Genomic DNA, 25,963 nt, shown 5'->3' on the forward strand with positions numbered 1-25,963 from the left:
AATCACACAAGGACACAGCTGCCCCCAAACCCGGTCTGGCAGGAGCCCCCCACAAGGACCCCGGGGCTCACTGCCTTCTCCCACACCCCAAGTGAAAGGGGTCTGGGTCCTCAGCCAGCCTGGGGGCCAGCCCCCAGCATCCCCCCCAGGACCCTCCCCACAGCCAGCACAGACCCCCAGCGAGCCAGCCATGGGCAGATGCACTTTATTGGGGGGAAACACAGGTCGCGGAGCAGTGGGGCCAGCCCCAACCCCAGCCTCACCACCACCACCAGCACCACACCCCCCCCCCCCCCGCCCCCAACCTGAGCCCCTTGGGAACAGGGGCAGAAGCTTCAATCTCCCCCAGACAGCCGGCTGGGGTCCGTTCCCCGCCGGGAAGGGCAGGCACAGCCTCGCCATCCCCTCCCAGAGCCCCGGCAGCGAGGCAGGGGAGAGGTTTCTCCTGCAAACGGCAGCAAGACGGGGGCCGGCGTCACCACCACCGCGCCGATCGCCTCCCGACGAGGGGAGGAGAGAGGGTCCGGGGAAATAAACCCCGGGGTCAAGCCCGACACGGGGCAGCGGTAGTGAGGGCTCAGCTCTCACTGTTGATGGCCGTGCTCTCCCCCCGTAGCAAGCCCTCCCGTTCGGCCACCCCGCCGGTCTCGTCCGCGTGCCGGGGCAGGCGGGCGAGCAGGGGTCGGTGCAGGCCGTTGTAAAGAGCAGCACCCACCAGCAGCACCCCAAAACCCAAGATCTCCAGGCCGTGGAAGGTCTCCCAGCCCACAGCCAGGCTGACGGCCCAAATGACGAGGGTGCGGAGGCTGTCCAGCACCATGCGGGTGGTGGCACTGATCTCCTTGGTGACGCTGATGCCAGCAAAATTGAAGAAGGCGATGCTGCTGATGTTACCCAGCAGGGCCAGGGCGATGAGGGGCCGGTGGCCGATCTGGCAGAAGGCGTCGAGGGCGTCTTCCAGCGTCTGCCGAGGGTTCCCACTGAAGCTGCCCACCGGGATGTAGTACATGGGCACCAGCAGCAGGGCCAGGATGATGAAGCCGAAGAAACCTGGGTGCGAGTGGGGGTCAGACGGTCAGATGGGTGCTGGCCCCAAGAACCACCCAGGGCTGCCTATCCCCCCCTGCCCCAGCTAATTCTCCCTGCCCTGTGGGACCCAAGCCCCCGCCTCAGCAGCGGCCCCTTCGCTGCCTGTGATTCCCCCCAGCACAAAGCAGCCCTCCCCAGGCTGAGTTTGCAGGATCCAGCACCCCTCGAGCACTCAGCACCCCTCGAGCACTCAGCCCCCCTGACGATGTCGCAACAGACCTTCGGTGCCGACGGCCCGCAGCGGGTGCACATCATGCTTGTAGACAAACTTCTCCTCCAGCACCATCTGGATGGCGACGATGACCTGTGCCATGACGATGAGCAAGTCACCTGCAGGAAGGGGAGAGAAGAGAAAGGAAGGGGAGAGAAGAGAAAGGAAGGGGAGAGAAGAGAAAGGAAGGGGAGAGAAGAGAAAGGAAGGGGAGAGAAGAGAAAGGAAGGGGAGAGAAGAGAAAGGAAGGGGAGAGAAGAGAAAGGAAGGGGAGAGAAGAGAAAGGAAGGGGAGAGAAGAGAAAGGAAGGGGAGGCTGAGCACCCATCTCCCTGCCCACTGAATGGGCAGCATGGCTGAGCCATGCCTGGAGAGCCAGGCACGCACCCTGTGGGAAGTTGTTCCCCCCCCCATGGCCATCCCACACCCCCCCCCGGGCCACCACGTACCAGTTATCACCTCGCTGAGCTTGTGCTTCTGGTCGTGGGAGCTGTGCAGGTCAGCCAGCCCCACGACCACCAGCCCCACGATGGTGACCAGGATGCCCAGCCACTGGCTCAGCTCCAGCTTGCGGCCCAGGAAGGCCACGGAGAGGAGCCCGGTGAAGATGATGACAGATCCTCGCAGCATCTGGAAGCTGGAGGCACTGGTCATGTTCAAGGCTGGATGGGGAGAGACAGACCCATGAGTTGCACACAGACGCTGCTGGAGCTGGCTAACACCACCACCCCTCTGCTTAACGGGCTGCTGCCATAATTAAGAGCAGATCAGTCATTAACGGAAGGAAGAGGCAGCAACACTGTCCAACCCTGCTTCTACTTAGAGCTGGCAGCAGAGAGGCTCGTGCCAAGACGTGGCCCCGTGTCCCTGCTCCATGGAAAGCCTGTGCCCCGAGGAACACAGCTTACTGAGCGCTGCCACAACTCGCTGCATGGGTGGGAAGGGTTTGCTCAGATCCCTCTAACCAGCTTCAGGGTCATTCCCCCCAAAAACTGAATGCACCATGGAGTGCTGCAGCCCGACAGCCGAGTCCAGCCCCAGGCACTGCCAGATCCCCACAGGGGAAGCGGGGGACAGAGGCAGCGTCCCCGTCCCCAGCACTTACCCACGTACATGATGCTGGTCCCAGTCATGTCACAGAGGGCGGGGGGCAAGAAGAGCAGCGGGCTGAAGGGCTGCGACGGGGCCATGCTGGGCTCTGGCCTCCACCGATCCCTCCACACCAGCAGGTAAAACACCCCCAGGCAGGAAAATTCACCCAGGAACATGCCCACGGCCTGTGAGAGAGGCGGGTGAGGGGGCTGGCCCCGCTGGCAATACCTGTCCTGCCCTGGGTGGGGGGCTCACCTGCAGGAAGGGGTGCTGGAAGCCATGCTCCTCCGTCCCACCACAGCCGGTTGCGCTGAAGTTGTCTGCCCACCTACGAGGCAGAGGAGAGGGTGGTGGTTAGAGCAGGGGGCCGTGGGGAGCCAGAGCACACCCCAAGAGCCAGCCCAGGCCTGTCGTGTGGGTCACCAGCCCCCCGAGGTGACAGCTCCAGGGACACAACATCCACAGGGATGGAGACAGCAGGGAAGGAGACACCACCGTGGCTGCCCCAACCTGCCGGCAGCTCCTGGCCCAGCTCCCGGCCCTGAGTGACAGGCAGGGAAACGGACACCGCTGTGTTGCACAGCCCCGCAATCCGGCGTCCCCGTGCTCATCGCTGCCAGCACGCGTGGCCAGAGCTGGCCAGGCAGCACCGTCACCTGCTGGGGAGACCGGGACAGCGTGGTGGGGGGGTCACCCCAAACCCTTCCTCCTCCCTATGTCACCCACCTTGAAGACTTGGGGGCTAAGGGACACGGGACCCATAAAAGATGATGGAGCACAGGCTGGGGGGCAGCGGCTCCCACTGCTTACATCCCCAGTCACAGTTTTGGGGCACTAACTCCCTCTTTTGGGTATTCCAAGCAGCACAGAGGGCAACGCTGGATAAACACAGGCTGCGGCACAGGTCCCCACGGCCCGTTTTGGCAAGGATCTCCCCTCTTCAGGGGAGATCCACGCGTATGGGGAGGGGACCCCAGCCTCTCGGTGGCTGGCTGCCTGCCCCCAGGACACCCCCAGGGTGGGGGTGCACCCCGACACAGGCAGGCAGGCACCCAGCTCCCCTCTGGTGGCTTTTTGCTGATGCCAAGCGGCCGCAGACCTGCTGAGCTTGGGGAAAAGGGGCACGAGCGGAAGCTGGGGCAATCCCCAGTCTGTCCCTCGCCGATCGGCAAGGGGCTTTTCAGCCAGGCCAGCAAGATTTCAGCGTGAGTCAGCCCCGGCTGACACGCCGCAGCCCCTCCGCCATGGGCCAGCTCAGGTCTGTGTTTCGCAAGAGGCTTTGTCGGGCCACACGCAGGTCTCGTGAGCTGGCTGAAAGCTCGGTGACATCTCCCAGCTCTGCCCTGCCCCACGAGGGCTCCGTGCCTCAGCTTCCCCATCCGAGGACCTCGGCCTGCTGCAACATGGGGGCCAGCTGAACTCTGGCCACCCGGCAAAACCCTGCTGACGTCCACGCGTCTGTCCGGCGGCAGCGGGACGAGCCGGCCTGGCAGGTCTGCCTTGCTGGGGCACCTCTGGGGAACACCATCCTCATCCTCACTGCGAGGGCCGGGAGCACCCCAGGGTGCTCTGGGGGGGCTCCCCCTACGAGGGGGCTCGATCCAGACCCTACTTGGCTTTTGGGGCACTCGCACGGCTCCTCCCCAGCACCCCAGGGCCAGGCACAGCACCCACAGCGGGAGACCCGCACCCCCCAGCAGCAAGCACAAGAGGGCTGGGGACCCCCAGCCCCCCCGGGCCGTACGGCCCACCCCCCCATTCCTTCCCCCATCACCAAGAGCTGGACCCCCAAGCAGCAGCCCCAGTCCCTATGGGGCACCCCACAGCCCAGGCCCGCCCCCCCCCAGTGCAATGGCAGCCCCCCGAACTGGGGAGCACTGGGCAAGTCCTGGGGCTCTGCCTGGACCGTGGCCCGGCCTGGGGCAGCCCCAGGGCCCCCCCCGGTCCCTGCGTGGGGCTGGGGGTGCCGCGGGGAGGAGGCCCGAGAGGGTCCCCCAGCAGGACGGTGGGCCCGGCTCCGGGCCCGAGGCGGGCCGGAGCCGTCACGGGACCCCAGCCCCGGGGGTGCGGGTCCCCCCCCAGCCGCCGGGAGGACTCACTTGGCCGCCAGGGTGTTGATGGAGCCGGTGAGCAGCATGAGGGCGGCCAGGCCCAGCTGGTACCGGGACCAGGCCATGGCCCCGCCGCCGCCGCCGCCTCCCGCCCTGCACCGGGGCCGCCGCCGCCGCCACGGCCACGCCCCCCGCCAACCACGCCACGCCCCCTGACAGCCCCGCTCCGCCCCGCACCGTCTAACCACGCCCACATGCAACCACGCCTCGCCTCCGCAACGCCTAACCACGCCTACATTTACTCACGACCCCGCCCCGCCGCGCCTGACCACGCCTACATTTACTCACGACCCCGCCCCGCCGCGCCTAACCACGCCTACATTTACCCACGACCCCCGCCCCGCCGCGCCTAACCACGCCTACATTTAATCACGACCCCGCCTCGCCGTGCATAACCACGCCTACATTTAATCACGACCCCGCCCCGCCGCGCTTAACCACGCCCCCAGGCAGGCCCGCACGTCCCCAGGCCGCCGCCCTGCCGCCCACCCGTGCCGGTCCCCCCCGGGTCCCCGGTGCCCGTGCCGCGGTCCCCCGGTGCTCCGCTCCCAGGCTCGGTTTGCAGCGCCGCCCTCCCCGTGGCCGGTGTGCCTCCCCCCCCCCCCACCCCACCCGGTGTCACGCGTGTCCCCGCCGCGGCGGGGCCGGCAGATGGCGCCGGCGGTGCAGGATTGGGCTCCCCGCCGCACCCGAGGCTCGGGCCCCCCCCCGGCCCGTCCCAGGCCAGGCAGGAAGACCGGATCCCCCCCCCACCCGGCCGGGGTTACCTTCCCGGGCCTGCCTGGGCTGCCCCTTTGCGGGGCTGGGTGGGGGTGCCGCCCCCCCCGGGCACCCTAGAGTGGGTGTCGGGGCCCCCACCCGTGGACGCAGCTCCAGGGCAGCCCCCCCGCAACCACTCGGGACTGTTTGGGTTTTTTTGGGGGGGGAGTGCAGTTCCCCCCTCAGCCCCATTCGGTGCCAGCCCTGGCTCCCCGGAGCCTCACCCCCCCCCCCCAAACCCGACCGAGGGGTGCGGGGGGGCCCCTCCACACCTGGCAGCGGGGTCTGCCGCCGTGTGTCCCCCCCCCCCCCGCCTTCCCTTCCCCGGGCCTCCCCGCCAGCCAGAGATAAATTGTTTTTCCATCCGACGTCAGCCCCGGCAGCCGTGACCCGTGGGAGGCCGCGGCGGGGCGGGGGGGCAGAAAAACCCACTCCAAGGGCCTCGGCCAAGGCTGGCTGCGCCGGCCAGAGTTAACCCTTCCCGCGGCGGGGGGGGCGGGCGGGCAGGGCAGGCCCGGGCATCGCCTCCCGGCCTCGCCGCCCCCCCGGGATGCTGGGGGGAAGGGGACCGGAGGGTGGCCCTGGGGAGGAATGGCTCTGGTGGCTTCGTGGGGGGGTGGGCGGGGGGGTCCTCCCAAAACAGGGCCGGGGCAGAGCAGCCGCCCCAAACCCCGCGGGACCGGGACACCCAGCAGCCGCTGGCACCCGCTGCCCTTCGGGCTGTGGATCTGCCTCCGGGACGCCCCGGTGACCCCCGGTGACATCCCAAGCGCATCCCGATCCCCCCGGCGGGGACCCCTTGGCAGCCGCTGGGCCGCATCCGAAGGGAAAGGGCGAAGGACTCAGGATGCGGCCGCCTCCTCTGGGCCCCGTCAACTTCTCCTTCTTTGGTGCCACCGAGGCCGTGGCCATTTCTCATCACCCCTCGCTCCAGCCAGCAAGACAAACACCCCCCCGTGTCCCCCTCGTCCCCCCCACCGTCCCTCCCTGCAGCCCCTGGAAAATACCGGGCGGTAAGATGGTGGCGGGCGGGCAGGGGGCACAGCGGGGAAGGCAGCATCCCGCCACGGGCAGCTCATGCCCGGAGAATCCCGACCACGTGTCCGCACGGGCAGCGGGCACCGTGCCGCTCGCCGGTGTCACCCGTGGGGACGCCACGGGCTGGGCCAGTTGGGCTGGGCAGGGAGGGTGGGACAAGAGGGGATGGTCTCCTGTAGCCCCCCTCCTCCAGTCCTGGGATGGGCGAGCGTCCCAAGGACACGCGGGCGAGCGGTGGCAGAGCCACTGACTTCCAAAGTCGCCTGCGCGGTGCCCGCCTGGTGCCAGCCCGCCACGGACACCCGTGGGGGGCTGCCTGGGGTCCCCAGGGCGGGAGGAGAGGGGACGTTAGGGACACCCAGCACCCTGCGGCTGGAGACCAGGGGGAGCGGGGACCGGCTGGCAGGGTGGAGGCGGTGGCATCTCCTGCCCACACGCACGCCTCCCTGCAGCTCAGTGCACGTGCAGCCCCCCCGCCAGCAGAGACGCTCCCCGGCCCCACGTAATTAATGGGGCCATGAGGCCCATCGCCTCATTAACAGAGCGCATAATTCTTCCATCTCCTGGGCTCAGCTCCTGTTTCTCCAGGCTCGGGGCCACCAGCCGGAGCGTTCCCATCCCTTCCCATTCGCCCTGTCCGGGGGGGGGGGGGGGGTTCAGTTCCCCCCACCTTCAAACACACACTCTGCCCCTTGGGTCACCCCAGTGTCCCCATCACCAGCCCAGGGTCCCCAAACCGGTGCTACTGGCACTCCCCATCCCGTGGCCGCATCCAGCCGGTGTTCCTCCCCAGCACCTCTCCAGTTGGGATCAGTGAAGGGGCAGGTTGGCGGCAGGGAGCGGTGACCCCCAGCATGTCCCCGGCCCCAGGGTGCCAAGTCCCGCAGCTGCCTCGGGATGCCCGCGGCATCCAAAGGACCCTGGTGCAGAGCAATGAAGATGTTGAGGCCATGCGCGGGATAGGGAGAAGGTCAGGGCAACAAAAATAAGGGTTCCTACTCCCCAGCAGTGTCTGCTGGAGCTTTTTGCTGGGTTTAATGAGCTGGGAAAGGAAAACAAAAACATTTAATAAGACTTTTTGTTTTAAAACTAAACCCCTCTTTACTGAAAATGGCTTTAGAAAGCAGAGCAGCATGAGTTTTCATTTCTTTTTCTCCTGCCCCCATCCCATTAAACCCCTCATTTTCCCCTTTTCTCTACCTGCTTCCCACCCACTACCTGGCCCCTTTTCAGCCTTCACTCCCCACCCCTTCTCCTCCTCTTCCTCGTGGCTTGGAGGAGGCTGCAGGATGAGTCCCAGCTGCCCAGGGCTGAGCTTCCCCCGCAGCCATAAGCAAGCGGCCGCGCTGCTTAATCCCAGGGAGGAATTTTAAGTCTCTCCAGCGGACTGTAAATATTTGGGCTACAGCTGACAAGGAAAATGTAAATGCTTTGAGAGAGAAAAAAAAAAAAATCACCCGGGATGAGACAGCGGGGGCGGATGGCTCGGGGCGCTCCTAAACCCCCTGGGACCTGCCGGGAGGTTCCTCCGCAGGGGACACCCCTCAGCCACCTGCCATGGGGGTGTCCCAGCTCCCACCCCATCCCCTGCCCATAACAGGGACCTGCCCGCGCAGCCCTGGTCTGGCCAGAGAGGACCAGTCCCTGCGGTTCCCTATGGGTCCCCTGGGGATGCTCTGTTTTCCCAAAGCGGATGGTGGGGCGGGGGGAACCACCGGAGGTGGCCGAGCCTTTTGTCCTGTCACTGGGCACCACTGGGAAGATCCTAGCTCCATCCTCTTCCCCATCAGGTGTTTATAGCCATGGTGAGACCCCCCCTGAGCCTTCTCTGCTCCCCAGCTCCCTCAGGCTTTCCTCCTAGGAGAGATGCTCCGGTCCACCAACTTCATGGACTCCCTCCAGTATATCTCTCGGGGACTGGGGAGCCCATAACTGGGCCCAGCACTCCAGCTGTGGCCTCACCAGTGCGGAGCAGAGAGGAAGGGTCCCTTCCCTCGACCTGCTGGCAACACTTTGCCTAATGAAGCTCCGAATACCCTCACCCTTCCTTGCAGCAAGTTATTGGCTCATGGCCAACCTGGTGTCCTCTTCTGCCGGGGTGCTTTCCAGGCGGGTGGCCGGTGCTTCATGGGGTTGTTCCTCCCCAGGGGCAGGACTTGGCACTTCTCCTCATTGAACGTCATGAGGTTCTCCTCTGACCGCTTCTCCATCCCTGCCACGTCCCTCTGGCATCTCCACCACTCCCAGCCCTGTGTCACCAGCAGCCTCCCAGCAGGTCCACCCCAACCCATCAGTGACTTTCTCCCCAGCTGCCCCAGCGCCAGGGGCCTGTGCAGTGCTGGGCAGGTTGGCGGCTCCATGCAGAGCTTGGGGGACCAGTTACACTCCAGAAATGGTCGTACTGGAGCAGACCAAAGCTCCAGGTGGCTCAGCGTCGTGTCTTCCTGATGGGAAGCATTGGAGGAAGAGGAGGATGGAGGGATGCCTCCAACCCCTCCAGCTGCATCCCAGGGGCAGGAGGGAAGGGTTCAACAGAGAGACCGAAAGCCAGGGAAGCCCCCAGCCCCCTGATGCTTCCACATCCCCATGGGTGCACCCTCGGGCAGGGCGAAAGCTGCTGCTCGGATGAGCCGCTCTCTCCATCAGCTGCTGCCGAGACAGATCTGCTCTTTGCAGGCTTAGCTTTATTAGATTAGGTGGCAGCTCTCACCTGGGTTTGGACGCAGAGAGTTTTATCCACTTAAAGGCAGGAGAGCGGCCCAGAGCTCTGCTGGTGGCCCCAGCCATGGAGATGGCACGTCCCCGTCCGTCCCGGTGCATCCTGGCCGTCAGCGATGCCCAAATCCCCTTGGAGGTTTGGACCCAGACGCCCAACACCATTTGAGGTGCCCCCGGCTCTCGTCTTTGTGCATCTCCCCTCTGTGCCTCAGTTTCCCCACACAGCGTGAGACAGGGGTCTCAGCCCTGTCCCCCCTGCGTCACACGGTAGATCGCAACTGCTCGCAATCGTCGGACGCTTCTTGGCTGGTGCAGCGAGCAGAGGGAGGTCCCAGCCTGCGTGAAGGCTGCAGAGATGCTGCTATGGGCAAGAACAGGAGGGATACAGCTCTGCTGGGTCTTGCGGGGGGGGGGGGGGTCCCATGGGAAAAGCTGCTGCAGGACCCCCTCCAGCCTTGCAGTAGTGGGTGATGGTGGGAGGGAAGAGGTCAGGGAGCCCCGAGGGGTTCTGCCCTACCCAGCAGCCCAAAACCCGTCACCCACTGACCCCACCAAAGGATGCTGCAGCCCCGGCAGAGCTCAAAGCTGAGCCTCTCCTCTCCCTCGTCCGTGGGAAAAGTCAGGAGAGGGGCAGAGGCTTATCCTGAGGAAATTCTCACACTTCTTGGTCACCGCAGAGCAAAGGCAACGGGGCACGGAGCCACGGCATGGGGAGGTCCCAGGGGATCGGGACCCTCTGCTCGCAGTCCCTCATCCTCACCCAGCACCCAAGGGAAGGAGCCGAGGTAGCGCCGAAGTTTGAACCAGCCTTTATTTCTCTCTCTAAGGAAAGTAACTCAGCGGTACAAATATGCTTTGGCATGAGAACCAGAGAAACCTTGCCGGGGGGAGTGTGGCTCCCCGCGGGTGCCCTAGGATGAGAAAGATGCAGAGAGCAAAAAGAAATTCCCCGGAGTCGTCAACAGTGTCCCCCCAAGACTCCTTTCTGATAGATATTTATAGATTTCTATAGATATGATGATAGTGTCATTTATAATAAATATCCTCTCTGGTATCTAACAGTATGTACAGGTCGTCAAGTATTAGAAATACATTGGTTTTCTTCTGTTAAAAGGTGAGAAAAGACACAGGTGGGTTGGGTGCCCCGGCTGTCCCCAAAGTCCCCCTGGCACCCCTGGGGCTCAAAGAGGGACCAGTGCCCGTCACGGTGTCCCCCTGTGTCCCCTCTGGCGGGGGGACAGCCTGTGCTTTGGGTGCTGGGAGGGGGCAGCGCAGTCCTGGGGGTGAGGGGGGTGCTCCCCGTGGGGCTGGGGGCTGCCCCGTGCATGGAGGGGGGGGGGGCAAGGAAAGAAGTTTTTGCCCCCCTCTTGCCGTGCCGGGGTGGCCGTGCCGGAGATGACCCCCGGGATGTCCTGGGTCTCAGAGAGGGGGAGCCCCAGGAGCATCCCCTGCTCTGGGCTCAAGGCGTCGGGGTGAGATGGGGTGCGGGTCGAAAGGGGAGCGGTTCAACCCGGGGGTGTGAAGGAGAAGAAGGGTGGGAAAAAGTCTTATAATGCCCCAGGTTGTCCCCTAAAAAAGCTCCCCGAGGGTAACGGCTCCGGCCCCAGAGCTGCCACAGGGGAGGATGGAGAGGGGGGTCCCAGGGGACTGTGCTGCCGCTGCCCGTCCGTCCTACTTCCCGGGGATGGCTCGCCATCAGGAATATCCCGGGGATGCCCAGGTTTGCCCATCTAAAGAGAGTTAAAATAAGCCCGTAAAGCTCTCGGAGGGTTGCCCACCGAGTTGCGGCAGGCGTTTTCGGCAGCCTACGTGACTCACGGCTTGTTTTCTCGGCCGCAGGGGCAGGCTGATGTGCGCAGGGATCGAAAAAGCTCCGTCTAAGCCCCTCTTAGCCTGATTTGCCCGTTGATGCGTGCTCGCCTTCGCCACGGCATCCCTCACCGCCCGGAGACCTGCCTTCCCCGGGGCAGCCCCGTGGCCGGAGAAGGCAGAGGATGGAGGGGACGGGACCTCGCTGCTGCCCACGGTCACTGCCAGGAGCCCCACGTCCTCCTCTCCCCACGTCCCACGAGGCCTCTGGTGCACACACGGTCACGCGTCCGGCTCACGGCCATGCCGTGGGGCTGCCCCGGGGCCGTGGGGGTCCCCGGCCGCTTGCACAGAGGTATCACGGTGGGAGGTGCAGGCATATCCCCCACCCCATCAGGTTAGAACACTCTCCAGCTCTTCAAATTTCACATTTTTGAGGAGTGGTTTTGCAAAATAAAATAAAATAAAATTAATTTAAATTAAAATAAAATAAAACCAGCAGCTCCCTTCGTCCCGCTTCAGAGAGGACCGGGGCAGCCTCGCCGCTGCTCCCGCATCCCTCCCGAGTCCCGGCAGAGGAGCACAGCCCCCGATTCCCCCGGGGGTCCCAGTCGCTGCCTCCCCCTCCGCAGCCCGAGCCTGGGGCAGTTTCCTCCTGCCGTGACCAAGAAAGTTCCTCGGCCACGGGGCCAAGGCGGCGGGGGGGTCCGGGTGGGGATGGAGAGGGGCTACACAGAGCTGCGGCGCTTCATGAGCCCCTGGAAAGCCGCCAGGCTGTGGAGACCGGTGGAGACGGAGCTGATGGCCGACCGGCGGGTGTTGCAGAAGCATCTGTTGGAGGGGGTCTCCGGACAGCGGCCGGGCGAGGAGTGGCTCTGCTCCACGCAGGTGTCCGAGGTGGAGAGGTCCCTGGGGATGATCATGGGGATGGAGTACTGCAGCTTCTCCCGGCTCTTGTACCACAGGCACGAGCACATGGACTGGAAGTGGAGAACCTCGGCGTAGACGTTCCGAAAGCCGCCCCCGCCACTTCCCACCGCCGCCGGTGCGGCCGAGGCGGCGTCCGCGGCGTGGATGCTGCTGGCTTGCCCGTTGCGGGTGAGCAGCGCCCGGTGCTCGGCATCCCGCTTCTCGTCCTCGGCGTTCATGGTCATGAAACGCAGCACCACCAGGTTGAGGAAAGCCCCGATGACCGTCAGCCCCGTCAGGATGTAGACGAAGCTGAAGGCCACATACTGTGGCTTGTTCTGGAGGGCTTCGTCCTTCTGCAGGGCCACGTAGTCCCCGAAGCCGATGGTGGTGAGGGTGATGAAGCAGTAGTAATAGGCGTGGAAGAAGCTCCAGTGCTCGTAGTAGGAGAAGGCGGCTGCCCCGATGCAGAGGGTGCTGATGCAGGAGAAGAACCCAATGGTGACCATGTTGGCCATGGAGACCTCCGCGCGCCTCATGCCAAGGCACTTCTTGATGCGGTGGAGGAGGTACCTGACGAAGGTGTTGATCCTCTCGCCCAAGCTCTGGAACATGACGAGGGTGAGGGGGATCCCCAGCAGGGCATAGACCATGCAGAAGACCTTCCCCCCGTCCGTGCTGGGGGCTGCATGGCCGTAACCTGGGGAGCAAAGCCACAGAGCAGGATCAGCTTGGTGGTCTGAGGGGGGTGCGAGGTGCGCACCGCCTCAAACCGCTTCCCCGACTGAGTTGGTGGCGGCGAACCCCAACCCTGACCAGTGCCATCCTCACCCCAAGGCACAAGGAGGGACCACGGATGGCTGGGCAGGCTGGGGGGGATAATGGGATCTCCAAATGAAAATGAAGGTGAGGGAGCTGGCGAAGGTGGAAAGCCCCCAGCTTGCGGGGAAAGGAGCTCGGGGGCTGGCAGAGGGTGATGGATGAGGTGCTGCATCTCTGGGTTGGGGTGGAGGCAGTTGGGGGATGCTCGGATGGACCCTGGCTGGGGTAGGGGCGTTCCCCAGCCTTGGGGTTTTGGAAACTGGAGATTGCTCTTCCCCGAAATACCCATCCTGGGACGAACCATCTCAAAGCAGCCAGGTGGAAAGGCACAGGAGATGGGGAAAAATAGGGATTTTAAGGACTCAAGAGACGAGGGCAGCTGGCTCTTCTCTCACCCCAGCCCCGCGTCCCCATGTCCCACTGCCTGCTGGCTTGGGGCTGCCATGGGAGCTGGGGGAGCATCCGTGCCCAGCCCTGGGGGCCCATCTGGGTCTCAATTAATCTCCTGTCTGCACAAAACCGATGCAGGTAGGACTTATTCTGCCTCTGTGCTGGCAGATCATTCATCCCTAATGGATCCCGGGCACCTGCAGCTGGGCAGAGGCAGCTGAGCCTGGGGGATGTGTGGGTGCCGAGCCGGGGCGCCCCGGGGAGATGTGCAGCGCCCCTGCGCTGTGGGGGGTGCCCGGGCAGCCAGGGACCAGCCGCTCCCCTTCCCGTTCCCTTCCTCTGTCCCTTTCCTTTCTCTTTTTTCCTTTTCCTTTCCCTTCATTTCTCCTTTCTGTTTTCCTTTTCCTCTCCCTCTCCCTCTCCCTCCCCCTCTCCCTCTCCCTCTCCCTTTCCCTCCTTTCTTTTTCCCTCTTTCCCTTTCCCTTTCCCTTTCCCTTTCTCTTTTTTCCTTTTCCCTTCCCATTCTCTTTTTTCCTTTTGCTTTTCCTTTTCCCTTTTCTCCTTTCCCTTTCCCTTCCTTTCTCTTTTTTCCTTTCCCTTCCCTTTGTACCTTTCCCCTTCCCTTTCCTTTTCCTTTTCCCTTTCCCTTTCTTTTTTCCCTTCCCCTTTCGTTTTCCCTTCTCCCCCTTCCCCTTCCCTTTCCCCCTCGCCAGCACCGCACACCATCGACAAGCGTCGGGGCGAGGGCTTCACCTCCGATGCCTGGGGCCAGCAGGCTGGGGCCCCAGGAGCAGGCAGGGGCAGCGGGCAGGGGCAGCGGGCAGCAGGCAGGCAGGAGCGCTGCTGGGGTCCGGGGGGCTGCAGCCGCAGCTCACCGACCGCTCAGACCCCAGAGGGGCTCAAAACCGCTTCCCTCGGACTCCGAGCGTGTTTGGGACAGGGCTGGGGGTGCCGGTACAAGCACATCCACCGCAGCACCCGCTTCTCCAAGGCCTGTCCCAGCAATTAAGCCAGAGCCAGCACCCACGGCCACGTGATGCCGCGGCAGCCCCCCAGCCCGTGGGAACGGTGGAGGGGAGCTCGCCCTGCCCCGGCTCCGTTTAATCCTGGCTGGGCGGAGGCAGGCGACATCCCTCACTGTCACCCTCGCCGGCAGCCTCGGGAGGCCAAGGATTAAGCTAGGCCGGAGCGAGGCAAAAACAAGGATCGTCAGATCTCTGCCCAAGCCGCCTCTGAGGAGCTGGTGTGACCTCTCCCAGCCACCAGTGCCGCCGGCTTGGGCTGCGACCGTGGGAGCCGGAGAGCATCGCCGGAGAGCATCGCCGGAGAGCATCACCGGAGAGATCACTGGAGAGCATCACTGCTCTCATCAGTGCCAGGTGCCTGCCTGTCCCTTCCCTTGCTGATGGAAAAGGGGGCTGCTGCTTGCTGTCCCCCCCCCCAGCCGCAGAAGGGACACCGAGGCAACGCCATGCCACGCGGGTGGCCACCGGGTCCCGCAGCAGGGCTGGGCAATGCATTTCAAACCGGGGTCACATCCCACTGCCCTCAGGGCAGGCACCGAGCCCTCACCCTGCCCGTCTGCCTGCCCCTGCCCTTCATCTTCTGCCGGACACCCTCCCAACAGCCCAAATCTCCCCATTCCTCGTGCATCAGCTGGTCGGGGACGGGGTTTTAGGACACAAGCCTTGAGCAGTGCCCACAGGCCCCGTCCCTGCCGACAGCCTCGCTGAGCATCCTCCTGCCCTGTCCTGCCTGCCCCGCACCACTGCAGCCTCCCGTAGCTATATTTAGCCCCATTTCCCCAGGGAAGGGAGTTTATGAGCTCTCGCAGCGTGTCCAAGCGTCCGTCAATCTGCCAGCCCCCCCTTTCCCGGCTTTAGCGGGCACTGCCTGATCTCCAGCACGTTTGAGGATGGGGGGAAGGTCGTCGGGATATGAAACCCAGCCAGCGGGGAGAGGGAGACGCCAGGAAGGTGGCAGAGAGGGTGAACCCCCAAACCTCTCTTGTACCTGTGGTTTCATCCACCGCGGCAAGGAAACGCGCTGGAGAGGAGGGCTCGGCTCCCGAGGATGCGGCAAAGTCCTGGCAGCTGCCAGGCTCAACGGTGGCTCTGCTTGCCCCGCCGCACTGGCACGTCTGGCTTTGGGGCACGTCCCGGCTCGGCAAGGCTGCCGGGCACAGGCAGCGAGGCTCCCCGCCATGCTCCTGCCCTCCCTGCGGAAGGGGTGCAGCATCCCCGCTCCTCTCCATCTCCTGCCCCCCTCCTGCAGCCCCCCCAAACCTCCCCGCCGGGTGGGTACTCCTCAAAGGGGTGTCCCAGGAGGGATGCTGCCAAGGGAGAGCACGGTCAGGGTGCTCTGGGCTCCCGCTCAGGGTGCTGCAAGCAGGCAAAGGAGCACAGCATGTGTCCCCTGGGAGAAAATATGACATGTCCCTGAGGAACGCGGCCGGCTCGTCTCCTTTTTAGGGCTGCGGAGGAGCAGGGGTAGATCTGGCCGGGGCTGCGGGGAGCAGGTGCAGGTCTCGGCTGGCCCCTGGCCCGGAGCAAATCCCAGGCTGTCGGAGCGATGGATGGTGGGGATTAGCGGGGCAGCTGCTGGGGACGGGAGGAGGGGGGTAACATTGCAGAGCGGAGGTGTTACAAGGCTGGAAGGTGCAAAGGGCTGGGAAGGAAGGGAGAGGGGCCCCAGGAGGCGGTACTGTGTGCTGAAGGGGTATGGGGGGGGGCTGATCCCTCCAGGGAGGGGGTGCAAGGGAGTGGGGGTATGAAGCAGTCAAGAAACCAGCTCCCTGCTTTACAAAATCGCTGCAGGAAAGCAGGCGCTGGTGCCGAGCGAGGGCTGGTGGCCACAAGCCGTCGCCCACGCCAGGACACCTCCGTGCCCAGGCGGGAGCCCTGCACCCTGCAGCCAGAGCCATCACGCTCCTCATCCTCCAGTTCAGTGGTGGGGGCTGCTCCCGGGGTCCGTGCTGGCCATGGGGTGGGTCTGTCCTTGCACCCCCCTCACCCCCCCCCATAATCTGGGTGTCTGCTGGGTGGAGGCGTGGCTGGTGTGCCCCTTCCTTAGCCATTGCCACAGCCTGGCCCCTGCAGGGGGATGCCAGAGCCCCTCACCATGGTCTCCGACCTGCTGCAGCTTTCACTGTTCATTGCCAGGCTGTGAGGCTGCAGGAGCGATGAGGGATGGTGGGGAATGTTCAGGCATCCCGGCTGATGGGGGATCTACCAAAGCATTAACCACTCAGGGGGTCTCCAATGCTTTGGAGCAGCCTCAGTTTCTGTCCCAGCCTGGAAGGCAGACAACTCTGGTCCTGCCAAGTCTGGGACAAACCCAACTCTGGTCCTTCCAAGCCTGGTTTCACACAACCATGAAACCCCACAGCCTGCGGAGCGCTGCCTCCCTTCTCACCCTGCTTCCTGGCAGGTTTAGCAGCAGCCACCAAGGTCGGTACGTTCCCGTGCATTTTGGGGAGAAAGGAATAACCCAACCGCATCTGTAGACACTGGAGGATCTGCAGTCAGGAGAGCCCCAAGGATGCTTTGGTGAAGGAAAAGCCTCATCCTCTGGAGGTGTCACCCCCCACCATGAAGACCACCCTCCCCAAGCAGACCCCACGCTTGCTGCTGGCTGGCACGGCGGTGAACGCGCAACGACCCCACGCTCCCAAAGCACTTTAGCACTCAAAAGCAACCAACGCACAAAGCACTCAGCCCTGAGCCCTCCCGAGTCCCTGCCCCAGGCACCCCCTTCTCCTGGCCCTCGTGGAGAAACCCTTGGGGGTCCCCCAGGGATGGAGGCAGTGAGTGGGTATCCCTTGGGGTGCAGCATGCCCTGGGCAGCAGATTTCGCCTCCTCCTCGTGTCAGCCCTGCAGCCAACCCTGCATCCCGCCCCCCATCGCTCCCAGTAAGGACCAGCATCCCGCTCAGCGTTTAACGGGTGCCCGTTTCCCAATGTATCCCCTGGGTGACGCAAGCTCGGCCAAGGTACTAACGGCACCCGCGCAGTGCCAAGCTCTCTCCAGCACCCGCAGCCAAGAACAACCTGGTTCTGTGCCCAGTCCTGCCAGTTAACCAGTGCCGGGGCTGAGCCTGGGGACCCCAGCTGTCCCCCAGGCCGGGGATGGAGACCCAGGCGATGCAGCCGGTACACAGGGTGCCCCTCAGCGCTGCCTGGGAGATGCCCTGTCTTCGCAGGGCGAGCAAACAAGCAGGCAGAGAGCGGCTGGGAAAGGCAGCATGTGGCAGCGGCAGCAGCGCTGCCAGCCTGCCCTGAGCAAACGCGGCCCTGGCACGAAGGGGCACGGCGCTGCCTGTGCTGCGTGGGGACACGCGTGTCCTGCAACGCCTCGGTCCCCTGCCGGACAGGGGTTGAGGACGGTGGGAAGGGGCTCGTCCTGCCCGGGGACACCTCCTGGGCAGGGCAGGGTGAGAGGCGGCCGGAGCAGAGGGACAGGACCCGGGCGGCAGTATCCTGGGGCTGGGCAGAAATTGGGCAATGCAGAGAGGGAGCGAGCCCTGGGACCCACAGCACCCAGGCTGCTGCTGTGCCAGCTGGGTCCTGGACCCACAGCAGGGACTGTCCTCGCTGTGCCTTCACCAGGGCAGGTGAAGGGGCAGCCAGCTTGCCATCCTCTCACCCTGCCATCCATCCATCCATCCATCCATCCATCCATCCATCCATGCATCCTTCCTTCCATCCAGCCATGCACCCACCCACCCATCTGTCCTTCCATCTATCCATTCATCTATCCACCCATCCAGCCTCCCACCCATCCAGCCTTCCATCCACCCACCCGTTTGTCCGTCCATCTATCCATCCATCCATCCATCCATCCATCCACCCACCCACCCATCCTTCTACCCATCTACCCATCCTTCCTTCCTTCTATCCATCCACCCACCCACCAAAGATCTCTGCCCACCCACCTCTCCTCCTGCCCCCCTCTCTCCCTGTCCACCCTCACCCCCATCTTCCTATTCTCCCCCCCCCCCACCCCCCCTCAGCCTCCCTCTTGCCCCAGCCCAGTCCAGCAGCACTGGGGGCTGCCCTGGGTGGGGGTGTCACATTGGAGAGGGGGTGGCGGGCCTGGCTGGGGGCTTGTGCCTCTGTAGGATGGAAGGGATCCCAGGATTGGAGCCCCCTCCAGGACACCATCTCCCCAGCAGGATGGAGGCTAGACCCTCAGGTCCCCCAAAATCAGAGCAGCGGGGTAACCCCCCCAGTACCCCTTCCCATCCTCTGCACCCGCGTCTGCGCCCCTGCCACCCCCCTGGTCCCTGCGTCACTGTGACCCCCTTCCCCCCACATTTATCCTACACGTTTTGGGGGGTGTCACCCCCCAAAGGGGCTTGGAGCCACCCCCGATCTGGCTCCCACTGCAGGGAGGGGGCAGAGCAGGACAGTTTGGGGGTGCAGCTGGTGCCTGTCCCCCCCCAGGCATCGCTCCCTGCAGGCGGGGGCCGGACCCTGCCGTAGCAGGGAGGGGGGGTCAGGATGGTGTCATGGAAAATCCCGGCGCCGGCCAAGCGCCCTGTTTGCGCCGAAACTGGCAATTTTTCCCTCAGTCCTGGGGCTCCGCCAGGCCCCTTCCTGGCCCCCTCCGTGTCTCCCCCCGTTCCGTCCCTCCCCTCCTCCTGCAAGAGGGGGGTGCAGCCAGGTCCCCCCAACTGCCCTTAGGGGCCCTGCAGCAGGAGGGGGGTACTCTTGGCGCTGGTGGTCAAGGCGGGATACCCCGGTGATGGGCATGGCTGGATGCTGATGAACACCCTGACACGGGAGGCTGGTCTTGCTGGTTGAGGGTTGGTTTTTTTTGGGGGGGGGGGTCTGCCCTGCATACATCGGCTCACACCGCTGGGCAGAGGGACCCCGGCCCAGGCAGTGAGACCCCCCCTCACCCCCTGCAGCACCCAGGGGCCACCTCCCACCCTTGCAGGAGGTGCTGGCCCCCCCGATGGTGACACAGACCCCAGCCTCCTGCAAGACTCAGACTCCAAAGGACCCCTCGACACTGCCCTGCCGCTCCCCACCCCATCTACAAACGCACCCCTCTGCCATCCCCCCGCTACCCCGAGTCCCAGCGGGATGGGGTTGGGGTCCAAGCCCAGGAACCATCTCCCCGGGGAGTTACAGCCAGTCCGGTCACCCCATCACCTCCTCCCCGGGGAGCTAAAGCCCCTGAGCCCTTGATGGCTCTCGCCGCAAAGCTCCTTAGCCAGGGATGCTTCCTTCCCTGCCGCCCTCTCCTCCGCCAAATCCCCCGCATTCCCCCGGGAGGCAGGTGGGTGCCATGTGCTGCTCCTCCTTTACAGAAAACGGGGTTTTTCGCCACCATTTTTTAGCTCAGGCCTTTGCAGGGCAGAGCCGGAGGCTGGCAGAGGGGGGGGGCTGCCCCATCGTTCAGCCCTGGCCCTCCCCGGGGCACTTCACCCAGGGTCTCCCGTTGGAAAAGCAGGATGCGGCTCTTTCCTCCCAGCGCTCTGCTTAGTTTGGGTAGTGGGAAGGTGTGGAAGGGTGTGCACCAGCACCCAGCACCGTGCACCAGCACCATGCACCAGCATGCAGCACTGTGCACCAGCACCCAGCACCGTGCACCAGCACCATGCACCAGTGCTCAGCAACACGCACCAGCACCCAGAACCGTGCACCAGCACCCAGAACCGTGCACCAGCGCCCAGCACTGTGCAAAAGCACCCAGCACTATGCAACAGCACCATGCACCGTGCACCAGTGCCCAGAACAGTGCAACAGCACCCTGCACCAGCGTCCAGCACCGCGCACGCAGCACTGTGCAACAGTGCCCAGCACCATGCACCAGCACCATGCCGCAGTGCCCAGCACCGCGCACCAGCGCTCAGCACCACGTGCAATGCCACACACTGCACACCGTGCCACGCACCGAGCGCCGTGCACTAGCACCCAGCACCGTGCACAGTGCCACGCACTGTGCGCCAGCGCTCAGCACCGCTTGCAGCACCAGTGGGGCCCTTCTGCCCCACGGCCCCTCTCCTTCACCCCTCTCTGCAGGCAGACAGGCGAGACCCCCGCCCCGCCAGCACGCTCCGCTCTTGCTCCTTCAATTAACCCTCCCGGCTGTGATTTATCCAAGGTGGCGATGCCTGCTATAAATCCCGCGCCGCAGTCACTTCAGCCTGAGAGCTGCCTGATAAATATTTAAGCCGGCTCATAAATCACACGCCGGCAGAGCGGGGCTCTCCCACAGCTCCAGCTGGGGTCCGGCTTCTTGGCATTAGACCTGGCAGCGCCGAGTCTGAGCAACCAGCCCTGGGGCTTGGTAATTGGGAAAAAACCCACCCCAAACCCAAAGAAATTGTTGTGTTTTTTTTTTTTTCCCCGGTCCTGGGCGATGAACCCCCCCTCGCCTCGGAGCATCTCTGCCCCAGCACGTGGTGTTTATGCCTTGCTCTGAGTCAGGCTTTGCTGGCGAGTTTAATGAGGCATCAGCTGGGAGAGGCCGAGCAGAGGGCAGTGAAGGAGCCGGTATTAATTGCTGTTATCGCTCCGGGATGGAGAGGAACAGGGAATTTATAGCCTGGGTGGGAGAGGGGAGCGGGATTGGGGGGGGGAGGGATGCTTGCGGAGGGGCAGCGCTCCTGCCAGCAGGGCTGAGCCCCCTGGTTCGGAGGGTCCTTGGGCTGAATCCTGTGGGAGAGGACACGCATGATACCTCCATGCCACAGGTTTGCTGGAGCCTCCCTGGGCAGAGGCTCTGCCTCCTCGGCAAAGGTGCTGAGCCCCAGCCGAGCAGACTGCTGGGGCAACAGGCTGCAGCTGCCACCCCTAAAAACCACACCACTGCTGGGAAGGGCTCAGGGATGGCTCCGGTCTCAGCCATGTACACGCCATCTCCCCATTCACCCTCTTTGTGCTTATTCCCTGATCAGTGGCAGAGGTGCATATGCCCTCATTAGGTTTCAGAGTGAACAGCCCAACCAGCAATCCCAGCATACCACAAGCAAAGGTGTCAGGGGACGGCCTGATGTCTAACTGGAGAGGGAAGGAAAGCAGTCCTGACCTCCCAGCACTGCTCTCTGCCAGCTCCTGCAGCTCGGCAGCATGGCTGGGGTACCCAACCCCCCCCCAGCGACCGAGGAGCTGCCAGGCTGGACAGGGCTGCTCTCCTGGGGAAGCCCCACACATTCCCAGGGCTTGAAAGGGGTGAGATGCTGCCTGTCTCTCCCCACTGCCTGGGCATCACCTCCCATCAGGGCTGACGGGAGAGGAATCCCAGCCCTGGAACAGAGTGGTACAGTTTTTCCCTCCGGCATGTTAACTCGGAAACCTATCAAAGGCATGTTTGTAAGTGCCAACACTAATTTTCACTGCTATCTTTTTTAGCAGGCACAGCTAGTGCAGAACGGGAACAGAAATGTCCAGAGGGGCTGGAGGGAGCGGGTGCCCCATCCCTGGCCTTGCCCCCCCCGACCAGCCGCACGGCAGCCCCAAAACTGCTGCAACCTCCTCCTTATCCCAGCGGTGACGGCTCCCGCGCCTTCCCTGAGATGTTTCCCTCTGCTGCATCCCCCAAGGCCAGAGAATCGGGGGTCCTTCCCCTCCCACTGGTGCCAGTACCGGCAGGGTTGTGCCGGTACCACTGGCACCGGCGGTGGTGTGCCGGGGCTGTGCCCAGGTCCTTCCTCCTTTATTGCTGGGCCAAGCCCACAGGCGTGAGCAGGGAAGGGATTCCCGCCAGGAGAGACGCTACGGCCGTGATGGACTGGGGACAGGCACGTTGCCACTGGAGGAGGCAGCCCCGGGATGGGGGTGATGGGGTGACTGATGGGGAGACCACGTGCAGAAGAGGGTCGGTGGGGACTCGGTGTCAGCCCAGGGTCTTCTGGCCCGAGCAGGATCCCTGTTCCCTTAATAAACAAGTGGGGAGGGAGGAGGGCTGTAACAGATGGTGACACTGCGGTGGCATTCGTCACCTGCCCCGGCCCATATGGCCACTCGCTTCTCCGCACGCAGTGAGGGGGGGGGGGTGGGGGGGTGGGCAGGGAGATGTGTTTTTTGGGAGTTATCCAGCGAGAGCCATCACAGCCAGCCCTGGAGCATGGAGGCCCCTTGATGCAGGGACAGGGACCGAGGTGACAGGGGACATGTCCGGCTGATGCTGGCATCCCGCGAGGGGACCCTGGGGACAGCTCTGCCTGGCTGCAAGGGCAGCCACGCTCCATCCCTGCTCGCCCTGCAGCTGCCCTTCCCCTGGCTCTGCAGGGAGGGGGGCAGAGGGTGATGACAAACCGAAATATCCCGGTCCCCGGTCCCCAGTTCCCCTCCGTGGTCCCTGGGCACTGGGGCAGCTTCTCAGGGTGGGGATGGGGGGGGCTGCACCCCACTAGCAGGGTGCAGGGCTCAGGGCAGCTTCGTGGAGGGAGGGAGACCTTTGGACCAGTGCTGGCAGGGCAGCTTGCCTCTTGGCTCTTTTCCCAGAAAAAGGAAAAAACCAAAACCCAAACCCCAAAATGCAAGAAAAACTTTCCGAGTGGGACCTGTCACCCTCCTGGCTTTTCCTCCTTCCTGCTTTAAAGCCGGCCACGGCACCAGGATCTCAACCGGCACAGGAGCCCCAGCACCCCGATTGCCTCCTGAGGGCGGTGGGGAGCCTGGCTCTTTGCGGTCCCCGACTGCAAGTGGAGGGGCTGGTTGGCAATTTCCTGGAAGAATGCCTTTTTTTTCCCCACTGCAAAATCCCACTTCATGGGAATAATGGAATTTTCTTTCCTCTCTTGTGGCTTTAGACGATTTTGCCCTCTTTGCTGGTGCACGCTGGCCCCGGTCAGCAGCACCCAAGCTCCATTGCAACAGGCCAGCTAAAGCACCTGCCTTCGAAACCATCAGATTTTGATAAAAACAGTATTGTCTTACATATTTATGTCCATGCCCCTTCCCCCTACACACCCTTGGACATCACGGAGGCTGAAGCTGCCGGCAGAGAAGGGCTCGATGCCTGCAGAGCAGTAAAACCCAGTTTGGGGACATCGCCTCTGCATTTCCCTCCCACTCCGCTGCAGCTGGACACACATTTTTCGGGGCCGGGTGCCATCACCCCAACCCCAGAGGGGCCCCTGAGCTCCCGCATCAAACCCAAACGAAGGTTTAAAGGTTTTTAACCCCCGGCCACAGCTGGCAGGGTGCTTTACTGGGGCGTAACGCCTGCATTGGGGCTCAGCCACGCTCAACCATCCCTCCTCCATCCCTCCCGGGGCTCGGGGCAGCTGCAGGCGGGGCAGGGGAGCCGGGCGTCCCGGGGGGGTGGGAGGCAGGGCAGGGGTCCCGACGCCTGCCCGCAGCCCGGTGCTGAGCCACGGCCCCTCGGGACCGTGAACACGGGCTTGGCTTTGTGTCCCTCCTCCGTCACTGCAGCATCCTTTGTGTGGGCTGGCGAGACGCCGCTCGCTCCCGCTCGCCTCCCGCTCGCTCCTCTCCCCAGCCCCCCGCGCACCCCCTTGCCCGCTCCTCCTCCCTCTCACGTCAAACATAAGCTGCTTGTCTTCACTTTCAAAGCCTTTCCCAGCTGCTCCCGCCAGCCGGAGAGGCCAACCCCTGCCTCCGCTCAGCCCATGGCCACTCCAACGCCCGTTATCTCAGTCCCGGGAACCAACAGCCACCCCAACGCCCGCGTCTCAGCCCCCAAAAAACAACAGTTACCCTAAAATCCACGCCTCGGCTTCGAGAACCAAGAGCCACCCCAACACCCGTGTCTCAAACCTGGTGCCCCACCAGCCCTCCCACCCTGCCAGCTCCCACCGGCATCTCCCCGGGGCTGTGGTACCCACGGAGATGCTGGTCAGGGCCAGGCCGGCCACGTGCCATCCCGGTCCGGGCACCGGCTGTCCCCCGGCCCCCCGGCCCCTCGCGGTGGGCTGAGGATGGGGCAGTTTGGGGACCAAGGGATGGTGGGGTCACCCCAGGAGCTGCGTCGAGGGGACCCGAAGGACGGACGGGTTGACGATGTGAGCGGGTGAACGTACAGAGCAGTGGTCTGGAACCCAGGGGCGGATTCTGCAGCACCCCCCCCCAACCTCCCCAGTTTCTGCAGCCCCTCTCCCGAAGTGGGGGAGCACCCTGGGCACCCTGGGTGGGGTCAGGTCAGGGCAGGGAGACCACCCTGAGCACTGGGGCACAGCACCCACACCCCCCTTGGTAGAGCCAGAGCATCTATGCAAGCAGGGATGTACCCCCAGACCCCCCTGCCCGGGCTGGGGGTCCCACCAGGCCTTTGCCTGGGAAGGGCAGGAGATGGGCTGAGAGGCAACCCTGTCCCCAGGGGACCTTCCTCCTCCTCCTCCTCCTCCTCCTCCTCCTCCACCAGGGAAGGGGTCAGCCGAGGAAATCGCCTGTCCCACAGCCCCGCTGTGACCCCCCCCACTGAGCATCCAAAGCCCCCACTGCCCTGCTGGATTCTGCACCCCCCCGGAAACGTCCCTGCAGGGCTGCAAAGGGGGTCCCAGCTCAGACCCCCCCCCCCCCTCACCCTCCCGGACACCCCCGAGCTGCAGAGGAGGTGGAAACGGGGGTGAGGAGCCCCAGGTCCTTGTGGGGGATCCCCAAGGTTGGGGGACGTGCTGGTGGGGAGCCCGGAGGCTGCGGGGATGGGAGCGGGGGTTACCTCGACAGTAGGGAGACCAGAGACCACGGGGATGGGCAGGTCGCTGTTCCCCGAGGACGGGGGGCTGGGGCAGGAGGGGTCCCCGCTGCCTCGGGGACGGGGGGGCGACGGCGGGGGGGGGGGGTCCGGCGTTGGGGTGCGGGGCTGGCGAGCGGCCCCGATACCGCGGGGATGGGTGGAGGTCCGGGGGGGGGGGCGGGGGGGGGGAGTTTCCCAGGGCAGCCGGCCGGGTAGCCCTGACGCTACGGGGATGGGCGATTTCGGGAAGGTCCGGGCTGGGGTTTCCCGGTGGCGGAGGCGGGTAAGCCCGCCGCCGCGGGGGTGGGCGTTTTGGGGAGGGTGCTGGCGGGGCTTTCCCAGGGCCGGCGGGGGCTTGGCGGGCGGGTCGCCCCGAGACCTCGGGGATGGGCGGGGATCCGGGCGGCGGAGGAACCGGGCAGGCCGGTCGCTCCGATACCACGGGGGGGGGGGGGGGGGGGGAGCCGGGCGAGCGTGTCGCCCCGACACCGCGACAATGGGAAAAGTCGGCACGGGGGGACGACCGGGACCGACATCCCACGGCCGGGAGACGGAGGATGGCGTCCGGGGGTACCGGGCAGCGGCGGGGCGGGGGGGGGGGGACGGACACCGACGACGGGTACCTATGGTAGTGATGACGGTGATGGCGAAGTAGAAGGAGCCGGCGAATTTCCACTGGACGCCGGCCTTGTGGGGCTTGAGCTTGAGGACGACCCACTCGAGTTCGCGGTAGCTCTCGGCGCTGAGGTTGTACTTGCTCTTCAGCTCCTGGCTCTTGGCTTCCAGCCTCCGCCGTTCCGCCGTTTCTTCCTCCGACTCCAGCGCGTCGAAGACGGCGGCTCCCACCAGCAGGTAGGTGAAGGTACACATGATGAGCGCCAGCGTCCGCACGTTCTGCCGCTTCATGGTGCGGCGGCGGCGGCGGGGGGCGGCGGCGGCGGCGGCGGGGGGGGCGTCTGGGGCATGGCGGCGGCGGCGGCGGCGGCGGCGGGCCCGGCTCCGGGGGGTTCGGCTCGGTTCGGCTCTGCGGGGCCGGCGGAGCGGGGAGGGCGGCGGAGGAGGGACGGGGGGGGCGGGGGGGGGAAGGGGCGGAGCTGTTCTTCAGCACCAACCGCCCCGGTCACCGCCCGCCCCGGCACCGGACACCGGTACCCACCCCCCACCCCCCCCCCCCAAAAAAAAAAAAATAAAAAAAAATTAAAAAAAATAAAAGCAAGGTTTGCGCGCAGCCGGGGCGGTAGCGGCGGGGAGAGCGCTCCCACGGGCGTTCGCACACGCGCTCGGGGGGGGAGAAGGGGAGGGGGGGGCGTGGGCACACCCAGGTGCGCGCACGTGCACCCGCGTGCGACCCACCCCCCCCC

General features: G+C 64.9%; 2 protein-coding genes across 2 annotated transcripts; both read right to left on the reverse strand.

Annotated features, from left to right (window-relative positions):
- Positions 1-301: 301 nt before the first annotated feature.
- SLC35F6 (solute carrier family 35 member F6) lies at positions 302-4,619 on the reverse strand. The gene is made up of 6 exons (XM_049819080.1): positions 4,491-4,619; positions 2,647-2,719; positions 2,405-2,576; positions 1,749-1,961; positions 1,309-1,419; positions 302-1,050 (listed from the first exon to the last, which is right to left on the reverse strand). Exons 1-6 carry the CDS (start codon positions 4,565-4,567, stop codon positions 578-580), a joined length of 1,119 nt encoding a protein of 372 aa, XP_049675037.1. The 5' UTR covers positions 4,568-4,619; the 3' UTR covers positions 302-577.
- A 5,197-nt stretch (positions 4,620-9,816) lies between these two features.
- Positions 9,817-25,593, reverse strand: KCNK3 (potassium two pore domain channel subfamily K member 3). The gene is made up of 2 exons (XM_049819079.1): positions 25,226-25,593; positions 9,817-12,435 (listed from the first exon to the last, which is right to left on the reverse strand). The coding sequence occupies exons 1-2, from the start codon at positions 25,506-25,508 to the stop codon at positions 11,555-11,557; spliced, it is 1,164 nt and encodes a 387-aa protein (XP_049675036.1). The 5' UTR covers positions 25,509-25,593; the 3' UTR covers positions 9,817-11,554.
- Between the last annotated feature and the right edge of the window lie 370 nt (positions 25,594-25,963).

This window comes from Accipiter gentilis, chromosome 16 (genome assembly GCF_929443795.1).
Source record: "Accipiter gentilis chromosome 16, bAccGen1.1, whole genome shotgun sequence".
Lineage (NCBI taxonomy): Eukaryota > Metazoa > Chordata > Aves > Accipitriformes > Accipitridae > Astur > Astur gentilis.